Source organism: Hippocampus comes, unplaced genomic scaffold (assembly GCF_001891065.2).
Source record: "Hippocampus comes isolate QL1 unplaced genomic scaffold, H_comes_QL1_v1.1 scaffold137, whole genome shotgun sequence".
NCBI classification, from domain to species: Eukaryota; Metazoa; Chordata; class Actinopteri; order Syngnathiformes; family Syngnathidae; genus Hippocampus; species Hippocampus comes.
Genome location: NW_017806002.1, coordinates 1,230,708 through 1,242,057, shown reverse-complemented (window position 1 = coordinate 1,242,057; position 11,350 = coordinate 1,230,708). Strand labels below are relative to the sequence as shown.

General features: G+C 41.5%; 2 protein-coding genes across 9 annotated transcripts in view; one reads left to right on the top strand and one right to left on the bottom strand.

Annotated features, from left to right (window-relative positions):
* Nucleotides 1-6,949, bottom strand: part of iffo2b (intermediate filament family orphan 2b) — a 25,772-nt gene extending 18,823 nt beyond the window's left edge. For 3 of the 8 annotated variants that reach the window (XM_019892453.1, XM_019892455.1, XM_019892452.1), the window contains exon 1: nt 6,163-6,949. In XM_019892453.1, coding sequence (XP_019748012.1) covers nt 6,163-6,632 — 470 coding nt within the window. In that variant the 5' untranslated portion in view covers nt 6,633-6,949. The remainder of the gene's footprint in view (nt 1-6,162) is intronic. The other 5 variants (XM_019892458.1, XM_019892460.1, XM_019892457.1 and 2 more) reach the window with 3 other exon arrangements.
* Nucleotides 6,950-8,344: 1,395 nt separating this feature from the next.
* On the top strand, nt 8,345-11,048 carry mrto4 (MRT4 homolog, ribosome maturation factor). The gene is made up of 8 exons (XM_019892462.1): nt 8,345-8,461; nt 8,646-8,704; nt 8,785-8,888; nt 9,048-9,129; nt 9,224-9,291; nt 9,537-9,688; nt 9,770-9,846; nt 10,806-11,048. Exons 1-8 carry the CDS (start codon nt 8,434-8,436, stop codon nt 10,947-10,949), a joined length of 714 nt encoding a protein of 237 aa, XP_019748021.1. The 5' UTR covers nt 8,345-8,433; the 3' UTR covers nt 10,950-11,048.
* The last annotated feature ends 302 nt before the right edge of the window (nt 11,049-11,350 follow it).

The following is an 11,350-nucleotide window of genomic DNA, read 5'->3' as shown; positions in this document are numbered from 1 at the left end:
TTTTCAAAATAAAACATCTTTCGTATTCCGAAATAAATAAAACGGAATTAAGGCAAGTTCTTTCTGTGCGGCCCGGTACCAAATGCCCGGCGGACCTGTACCGGTCCGCGGACCGGCGGTTGGGGACCCCTGCTATATAGTGACCATGTTTTGTTTTGTTTTGTTTTTTTAACTTTTTCATTATGAGTTAAATATATGCTGCAGTGCAAAATAAATGACCCAAATTCAACCTTTTTTTTCCCTCTGCGGGTCCTTTTTTAAAATTAAAAATAATAATGATTCAATAATTTTCGAAAGACATATGAAATACATTATCATGCATTTTTCGGCCATATTACCCAATCCTAACATACATCCAGCATATACTGTACTGTCGCTGAATGCAATTGTTTTCTTTTTAACAAACAGAAGGTAGAAATAAAAAGTCTTTCCGGGGGCCTGAGCTCAGATTTGTACCAGGCAGGAAGTGCTCCAGGACCAGCCGGGACGGAGCTTGAAGCCTCCAATGCGAGGGGGAAAGGCTTAAGAGAAAATCCCTTTCCTGAATAGAACTGCCTGGATTATCGGCAGGGTGGCAGCAGGTTTAAATTCAGACCACTTTGCTTCTGCAACCATACTCGGCTGGCTGTTTTTCCCCAAAAAAGATGCTGAACGTTAACCTCTCAAAAGAACAGGAAATTAGTTTCTTCGCCCTCCGCTACTGATCAACACACATTAACAGCTAAAATCAACCATATTCAATAATTCATGCAGGCAGAAAACAGCCAGGAGGCAAGCGGTGAGCAGACTAGAGTTCATTCATTCATTCATTCATTTTCCGATCCGCTTATCGTCATAAGGGTCGCGGGGGGTGCTGGAGCCTATCCCAGCTGTCTTTAGGCAGTAGGTGGGGGACACCCTGAACTGGTTGCCAGCCAATCGCAGGGCACACAGAGACGAACATCCATCCGGGCTCACACTCACACCTAGGGACAATTTTGAGTGTCCAATTAGCCTGCCATGCATGTTTTTGGAATGTAGGAGGAAACTGGAGTATCCGGAGAAAACCCACGCAGGCCCGGGGAGAACATGCAAACTCCACACAGGGAGGTGGGAGGAGCTGGAATTGAACCCGGTACCTCTGCACTGTGAGGTCGACGCGCTAACCACTGGCCACCGGGTCGCCGACTAGAGTTCACGACTCACTAATTCCTACAATCTCACTTTTTTAATCCAGCAAGCTAAGCATTAGCCGTAGAAAGCAATGATGACTGTATTAAAAAAGTATATCTGGTCAAAAACTGAGAATCTTCAACAATTTGCTTATCTCGGATTGTGAGTCCTGTCAAAAGCAACTCCACAAAAAGAAGGACTGCATATTGAAAATCACACCGATTTGGCCAAAGCTATATCAGCGAGGCTGTCCGTGTTAAAAGCAATAGGAGTCTTGCTCAGGCATGACTAAAAATAGTCACGTCACACAAAAAGAAATTGTTGCTAGCCCTTGAAAATCCATAGACCACATCACATTAGTCCTGGAAAAACAACCACAAAAAGCTTCAAGGTAGACATTATGCTTCAAACTTTCCACAGGTAAATGCACAGATTTGTTGCGCCACCTGTTTTTGCCTGTGACTATACATCAACGGCGCAGATCAGGCATGCCCAAGCTTTTTTGACCGTAGATCTACTTTTCATTTCAACCAATGTCCCGTGATCGAACGGCACGCATACGCGCTCATACGCACACACAAACGGCATGATGAGCAACAGCCAGAACGGCCCCGGACAACGAACACAACAGAAAAATAGATACAATAGTTTTTGAATTTGTGAAAAGGAAATCACTGCCTATCTTAGTTCGAAACCTGATCTGGAGACACTTTTGCAACATGCGCGTACGTCCGTCCGTGTACCATTTTAAACTGCTTCTGCTGGCACGCCAGGTTCCCATTCTTTGCCAGTGTCATTGTTAAATTGTACATTAAACAAACTTTGAATGAGAATAATAGATCAATTTGTAATGAATAAATAATCATTGTCAGACAGAATGAAGTGAAATTGGATCATACTTGACAATCCTTCCAGTGACGAAATCAACCATAGGCGAAGTAAGGAGTTGTACTCTTGACTTTAGTGATGTGTTTTACGACATGGAGATAAACTTGAGTTGAAGAAATGGAAGTCCGTCTTACAGTGAGCGTCCCCCGGTTTGGTATATTGCTCTTGTATGTCACGTAAAAAGTCTCGCTTGGTGTCAAGACTCTTTCCAACGCACCCGTATGCTGACTGCCACTTAAACTCATTGACCGCAGAGTGGGACATTTCACATCCATGTCAACAAACTGACATGGGAACGCGCACATTGTCACACATTCTCCTGACACTTTTTTGTCACCCACCAGCATCTGCCTTGTTAGCTACGCCGTGTGACTTAGGAAGCCCGTCCTTGGGGCACTTTTAATTTGCGTCGTCGTTTTTGGCTGGAGTGTGGCGCATTAGCGCGTGTGCCGCCGTATATTGGGGGTTATAAATCAGCAGCTTTGTTGTCAGCCCTCGAAAAAAAAAAATCATGTGGGTTACCAGCTACTGTGAGAAAACACTTGTGGGAGGACACGGTATGATGCGGCAAAATGAAAAAGACGTCAACGTCCTGGCTGCTGAGCGTAATGTAAGCGATACAGTCAAATAAATATCAATTGCATCCACGGATGAATTGTATCAGGGAAATTCCGACTTATATTGCATGTAGCCAAACACATCACATCTAATGACCAGCTATAAAAACAGCAGACACCCTGTTCTACTAAGCTATCCCCTCCCCCATTTTTGCGTATATTCGCCCAGAACCATAAAATTAAACATACCGTGTTTCCTCATATAGTTTCATGGGCCATAGTTTCATGTTGACTTAACTGTAGAAGGGGGGTGGGGGGTGTTCAAACAGTCTCAAGAGTTCACTTTTTACTCAACATTTGCGCCAATGAACTGACATGATTTACAGTTACTATATGTTCTTTTTTTTTCCCAAAACGGAAAAAGGAGGCATCAACTTAATGCCACATCTTTATTTGTCTCAAGATGTGGTGCATATTTCAGGAAATGCAGTATTTCTTTTTCAGAAACGCTTGTTTTTTTTTTTTTGGTCTTTTCGTTAGAGGTGAAGGGGTTTTTACTCTTTCTCGGTAGGTGCTTCTGTTTTATTTTGCAACAGAGTTCAAACGAACTCAACACTTTATTGAATTGTCATAATTAAAGTTACAGCTGTTTTAAAGGGTTGAATAAGGCATCTATTTAAGGGAGGCATTTATTCTACTCTCTCTCTCTCTCTCTCTCTCTCTCTCTCTCTCTCTCTCTCTCTCTCTCTCTCTCTCTCTCGCTCTCTCTCTCTGTAATCTCCATGCCATCCGATCAGGATGATGAAAACCCTGCTCTCAACAGGACATTCTAGATCAGGGATGGGCAACTGGCAGTCCACGACCTCACTCTGAGTGGCCCCTGAATTCATTTTCCCAAAAAGAAACACATAATTTTTTATTTTTTTTAATTTTACAAATCCAATAGATTCTTCAGAAAACACGAATAGATATTCAATAGGGGTTTTCTATGAAGTGGGGGAATGGGAGGGACGGTGGAAATCTCGTAATAAAACGGATTTTGCATGCGGACCTCATCTTGTGTGCCGTGAGTGTGCTTCACATTTTCAAGGCGACCAAAAGTGCTGAAAAGTAAACAAGCTCATACGTCACTGCACAAATGCAGGCCTGAAACAGTCCAGGCATGCAATCCATCCATTGCCTAGTGTGCATTGCACATACAGCAAAGCTTTTATAAATCACCGGCATGGGGATGAGGCAACGGGTCCGAGCATCCCTTACAAAGCAAGCCCGCATGACACAGGATTTAGGGGAGGGGATGGTTTTGTGGTGAAGGAGGAAGGAATGGCTAAGGACAAAAAGTTGGGAGCATCGGGGCCGCGACGGAATAGAAAGAGGTGGGTGGGCGGGGGTCTCTCAGGAGTATTGAAGGCTGAAACGTGACGGCAGTAAAGAAGATTTAGGCAAAGGGACAAAATGAGCAGTGACGTAATAAAGCAGAGAGGACGCATTGTTGGCTCCTGGAAAAGGGGCAGGCTCTTGCTACTCAGTTCTATGGAATGAAAAACAAATCTAGTTGAGGGAGGCATTTCTTTTTGGAACTGTATGTGACGTATATTTGAAGAGCGAACACTATTAGAGGAAATGCAACACTTCCATTGGAGAATTGGTTGGTTTTCTGTTATTTAGGCAGCTGAGAGACTTATTTTACATCCCTTGGTTGGTGCTGATGTTTTGGTTAACATCAGGGTTCAAATGGGCTCTGCAGTTAACTATCACGTCTTTTTGTGAACAATAGCACCTGAGTTAATTGCTTTGCTCCCCCCACCACATGGTAAAAATGTAAGCGTCTATTTGAGAGACTCATTTATTTTGCTTCACTAAAAACAGCACACAGTATATTAGAGAAACGGTCAGTGTATAAGGAAGTACGTTCCTTCCATTAAAAAATCACTTGTTTTTTTCTTCTTAATTAGGCATCTGAAAGAATGTTTTAATTGCTTAGATGTGTGCTGCTGTGTTGGTTAACAATCGACTTGAAATGGGTTGCACAGTTAATGCTTTAATCTCCATCTATAAAATTCGATATGTTCTGTTACTTTTTTCCTGGAGGCAAAACATGAGACGTCTATTTGTGGGAGGCATTTAATGTCTTAAATTGATGCAGTGTATATTAGTTTTCTGTTTCTTGTTTGTTTGATAAAGTGTACGCATCTATTTGAGGGAAGCGTTTATTTGACTAAAGAGGATGACCACAATTCAGTTCAAATCATTTGTCCCAGCAGGCTCACATTTTTGGTCACGAAACAGTATTCAACGATAAAAAAAAAATTCGTGGAACTCAGGGAGTGGTCTGGACAGGATATTCAGTTTCCCATAAGGGGGGGAAATGAAGGGGGGGCGCTTATGCTGACATTCTGTGTCAGTGAGTCAAAGTCTTACATGGGAAATCAGCATTGGTCATCACTGACCTCACAGACTGTTCAAATGCCTCCCTGTTTGAATCATGTCGGCAAACATGCACAGCACGGACCACTTTGGCTCACTTCCCGGCAAGCCCGTGCCAAATGGACCGCAGGTGACACCCGCCATAGGGTGAGCCCGGGACGCTCATTCCGAAAGAAAACTCTTCATAGGTGACGGAAAATGTGTCCATATTTAAGAGTCATATCTCATTTTGACTTCAATGTACAGAGAAGACCCTGGTGTCCCTAATTACACTTTGCTGCCAATCACACCCTCTTCAGAACGGACAAAAATAACCTACTCACCTCCATGGATGCATGCATGGATGGATGGATGATGGATAGAATGGGTATAAAGTCTACACACACTCCTTGTGATATCCCAAAAACAAAATGAGACTATAAAAAAATGGAAAACTTCTCAGCTCCTATCAATAATGCACACCTTCTTATTACAGGAATACAGATGTGTTCAGAATTCACTAATCACATGAGAACTCCTATTCAGTAGGAGTCAGCACACATCTGCCACCATTTTAGTGACCCTTAATAAATCAAGTTCAGCAGTTCTTTGTCGGCTTTTCCTTATATTTTATTTGCTTTCTCTCAAAAGCCTAAGGGTTTTGTATGTACACTGACTAGTATTAGGAACTGTTCATATTTCCTTACACCTTGACTACGCTCCCAGTTCCACCTAAAGAAACACGGCCCCAAAGCATGATGTGTTTGCAATAAACATACCTTTTGGCCAAAAAGTTTAACCTTGGTTTTGTCGGATTATAACAAAATCTCCTTCGGAAAAAAACGTTTTTCCACATGAAACACATCATAGAAGCTGATAATACATTCTGTGGTATGCTTTGGATCATAAGCTGTTACTCCTTGTTTTGAATGCGAGTATTTCCCGGAGGGGGGTGGATGCATCAATAAGGGAAGTCTTTATTTACCTTACGCACTAGGTGACTAACTGTTCCTCTCCACAGACAAATAACAGATGATGTGGTCTGCTTTGAATCATAAGCTATCATCCCTTCCCCGCAAATTAATAGATACAGATAACTCAGATAACGCACGATGTGGTATGCTTTGGATGTCAGAGCGTTCACTGGTGTGTCACTCACCTCCTCTTATATTCGTCCCTCTCCCGCTTCACTTTAGCCAGCACGTTGTAGATCGCCCTCAGCTCCGGCGTGATGGTGTCTATCTGCACGCCGACCCCGTCCGGGTGCGTCCACGACACGCCGGGCCCGCTCAGCGTCTCCAGGCGCTCCCCTTGCTTGCGCACATGGGTGAAGGACCAGATAGTGCCGGGCAGCCTGGACTCGCCCCCTCCGTCCGTCTGCACGGTCACGTCGCGGCCGTACAGCCCGCGGTAGTGCGGCCTCTGCAGGGCTTGCTGCAATTGGCTCTCCAGCAGCCGGTTCCGGCGCTCCAGTTCGTGGACCTTGGCTAGGAAGCAGCGGAAGCGAAGGTTGAGGGTCTTGAGGACGTGGATGTTGGAGCCCAGGTCATTCCGCAGGGCGTTGGTGCACGCCGAGGGCGCGTTGCCGGCCGTGGCGGGTGCAGCATCGGGGAAGAATAGCGAGCTCATGTCGAGAAAAAAAAAACGACAACAAAAAAGTCAAATAAAAGGCACCGATGGCATCATCATCATCATCACCATCCAGTGGAGGGTCAACACATTTGACGCAGACGAGCTCGACAACTCCCCGTCCTGCTCCTCCTGTTTGTACGAATAGTCGTCACACATCTACCGGCCACATTCTCCTCCTCTAAGCCGTCTGCCGTGCCCTAGAAGCGGTCACCACGGCACCGCAGAGGCCGGCTTACCCTCTCCTCTGAGCGGCGTGCAAAGATCATGTTGCACGCCGCTTGAAAAAAAATATCTATATATTCACACACACGCACACACATCCAGGCCACACCCCCTCCTTCTCCTCCTCCAGTCTCGCTTCACTTCCTGTCTGATGCCTTGGGACATGCACAATATTGGATCCACATTCACCCTGATCGTTTTGCTAGTTTTAATTAATTCGAAATACAAATTAGTCGTTTGATAGTTTTAATTAATTTGAAATACAAATTAGGCGTTTTTTTCTTGTAGGTCTTATTTTTGTTAAATATTTTTACATTCAATAAACATTTTTGATCTTTTCATAAACTGCAAATTGTAGTATTCATTGAGCTAGCTTTTAGTTTGATGTAAAAACAATTGTGATTACATTATTTTGTATTTCTTTTTCAACATTTTAATTTAGAATTCAGGTTCAGAACATCACTTGATTGTTTCCAGTCTTACTCATTGAAGTGATATTTGAAATTATTTTTAGTTTATTTAAGATAAGAAAACCTGTATTTGTCTCACAATGGAGAAATTCCCAATTTACAGCAGCAACATTATGAAAGGGAGAAGTAGAAGAACAAAACGTATATATGTATACATAATAAAATAGAAATATAAGCATATAAAAATGGGTGTGTGGGGTGAGTCCAGATTTTCAGGTATGTCTATTCAATAGGACCTTATCGAATAGTTGGGCTGTCCCTGGATGGGAGGGGCGATTTTCCAATTCCCTGTGCATTATAATTAAGGTCTGTATTGTATTTCTTTTTCTTTTTTAATCAATTTCAAACATTCTATTTAAAAAAATATTTTAAAATAGTAAACAACCTTTCTATGTTTACCACGGAGGATTTTTTTTTCTGGTATTGACCGTCTCGATCAAATATTTTACCTTTTTGTTAAACTGCCTCAAACTGGGATTTTTGAAGGAAAGCACAATATCGTACGTTTCTTTTTTAAACACCCACATTTAACAGTGATTTTTAAAACATTATCAGTTGAAAATATCACAGGACAGATATTTATTGCTAGCCTTTGTCTCGGAAGTCATGGTACATTATAAGAATTAAATACATTAAAATGGAAACACTTTAAAACACGTTCAGTACACTGTCCTACATGCATGCATGTGTGCACGTGTGTAGTCGAGCTCCCCCTGGCGCTTGAATGAGTTAGTAAAAGTATTTATTTCCTTTTCGCTCAGGCAGATGGCGTCTGACACGTCCATGCAAATCGAAGAAATCCTGCAAATTATAAGGCGGTGGGCGGTGGTTACGTTTTCCGCACAAATAAGCGAAATGACGTTGTAGAATTGAAATCATTAAGACATTAGCTGAGTAGGTTACAGAGTGACGTTGAATTTACGTGTCATTTAGAATTATCAAACACACACACACACTTACATCAAATAGATATTAAATTGTACATTCAAATTTGAATAATTATGCTTTTTTTTTTAGATTTTCAATCAGGCACAAGTTGGGCAAGCCTCACTTGAGGGAAACATTTGGGGTCCTTTTACTTCACGTGCGCATCGCGGGGAGCAACCATGCCTAAGTCGAAGAGGGACAAGAAAAGTAAGAAAAAGCAACGTTTGCCTTTAAATTTCGAAACTTGCCTCGCAATATTTGTTTGTAAGATGAGCCATTGAAGTGGCAAATGTGAATACATGGGAATTTAGCATGCTAATGTTAGCTAGTGGTGCAAGTATTGTTACTTTCTTCTGATTCTCTCAATGGCATTCTCTTGATTTTCCCACAGTTTCTTTGACGAAAACAGCCAAGAAGGGACTCGAGTCCAAACAGAAACTAATAGAGGAGGTAAATGTTTGCACACGAATGTATACTGCACTATATGTTCGCTGCAGTGTCTAAGTCACAGCTCTACGTTTGCCTTCTAGTTACGGAAATGTGTCGATACCTACAAATATTTGTTCATCTTCTCTGTGGCTAACATGAGGAATAATAAACTGAAGGACATCAGGACAGCCTGGAAACACAGCAGGTAATGTTTTAAAGCCAAAGAAAAAAATGTAAACGAACAAACTGAATACTTTTATTTTTTTCAACGGTATATATTTGTCCATATTAAGACCGGAGTGTTCCTGATCGTCTTAATTTATTAAACTCTTAAAGGTGACATTTTTTTCCTCTTGCCCCACAGATTTTTTTTTGGAAAAAACAAAGTCATGATAATTGCTATTGGGAAAGGAGAAACCGACGAATATAGGGACAACTTATGCCAGGTAGGAATCAGCAGTCGAAATAATATATTAACATTTAAACTATTGACTGACAGTTCACAATCATGGTTTCATCCTTGTGTCATGTTCTTTGCAGGTCAGCAAGCATCTCCGAGGTGAGGTGGGAGTGCTTTTCACGAATAAAACTAAGGAGGAAGTGCAAGAGTAAGTAAGCACTCTGTCAGGTATTAATTTATTGTTATTTTTTAAGTCGTTATTAGAGCTGCCAAGCTCTGATGTGTAATTATCATTTAATTGTTAAAAAAAAAAACTCAAAGTATAATTGTGCCCCCCCCCCACACACACACACACACACATAACTAACATAGTAAATAATGGGGGCAACATATTTTAGAGTGAATCAAGGTTGACTTCATTAAATGCAGATTGCACTTTGTTTTTCCTTACAGGTATTTCAGTCATTACAGAGAGACGGATTATGCTCGGTCAGGAAATCGGGCTCAGATGGATGTAACTCTGGACGAGGGTCCTTTGGAGCAGTTCACTCACTCCATGGAGCCTCAGCTGAGGCAGCTGGGCCTCCCCACTACGCTCAAGAAGGGTACAAATCTGAACATGGAACAAATAACACGGTCTGATTGATTACGGCATTTTAAAAACTATATGCTTTTATTTTTTTAAGGTGTGGTCACACTATTAAAGGACTACACGGTCTGCAAAGCCGGCGATGTCCTCACCCCTGAACAGGCTCGTATTCTGGTAAGTTTATCAGAGAACATTGATTTTTATAGGAGACAAAAAATGTAAATAATATTACATGTTAATATATTTGAATAATGCTCGTAAATGCATTTATCACTTGTAAATAATGGTTAAAATAGTAATATGTGGTACCCTGACGAACAAGTGACCCAATTTAGGAGTTTTTCAAGATAGGAGCTGTTGCTCGGTCGAATTATTGTCCTCAGTTGGGAGCAAAAATTGGAGTTAGGAGCACCAGATGATGGCAGCAAACTTTCTAAAAAGAAGTAGAAAGTGTACGAGTCTTCAAAAAAAGAGGCCAAATGGTTGTGTCAAGCTGTTTTGTAAAACTCAGTTTAAGTTGAAATACAAAATAGAGATTTATGAATTATTTTCGCAAGTAATTGTGGACCAAAAGTCCATTAGTGGACGGACTAAGGACACGAGGATTGATCCTGCTGTAGTTAAACTTTGCACAATTTCGACAGTGTTAGTACACATTCCAACAGAGCATACATTAATACTCCCAGACATGTATGCCTCCTAACAACTGCAATGCCTTGCAAAAATATTCAGCCCTCTTTAACTGTTTGACCGTCTGCCACAATGCCAGCATCAAACTGAAAATACAGGTTGGATTTTTTTGGGGAGACGAATCAGCAGCAAGTAGAACACAATTATGAAGTAGAATGATCAGAATTTTGTTCCGCTTCACAATTGTTTGACGCTTGCTGGTGATTTTTGTGTGTGTGGGTGGGGGGATAAATATCTTGGTTTGAAGCCTGAAATGTCGCAAAAAGTTCAATGGAGTGAATACTTTTGCAAGCTACTGTAAGTGCGTGTCCTCGACTAGATGCGTGGTAGTTTTGACAGTTGGGTATGTAATTTTATTGTTTTTACACAATTGTATTCTGGTCAGGTCATGGCAAGATTTCTATTTGTTTTTAGAAATGGAAATGTTTTTTGTTTTTTCACAGAAATTGTTGGGTATCGAGATGGCAGAGTTCCGAGTGACAATCAAATGCATGTGGAGCTCTGAAACGGGCGCTTTTGAGATCTTGGAGGGCGAGGAAGAGCCTATGCAGGACAACAAAGAGATTGGAGAAGAGGATGGAGATTGAAATAAGACTGTGCAGGTTTTTGTTTGTTTCTTCATCTTGTTTTTAATTTTTAAACCTCACATCGGGATTTTGAAATCATCTGCACCCCCCAATCCCAAAATACATGGACTGACATCTTTCAAGTTGACTTTAGCTCTGGTCTGAAATATTGCTCAGAAGATTACTTATTTGGTTGGAGAAATGTTTTGTATAACGTACCAACTAAGCAAGTAATTCACAGTGAAAATCTGAAAATGAAGTGTCATCCATTTTGGAAAAATAGACTGTGTGTGCTGAACAATTTATTTTTCAACATAATTAGAGTTAAAGAGGGAAGGGAGCAAAATGTGTGCGCAAATTCAAATTAGGTTTGATCAGTGGAGAAGTTGGAACCTTTATGAAGTCCTCCAAAGGTCATTCCA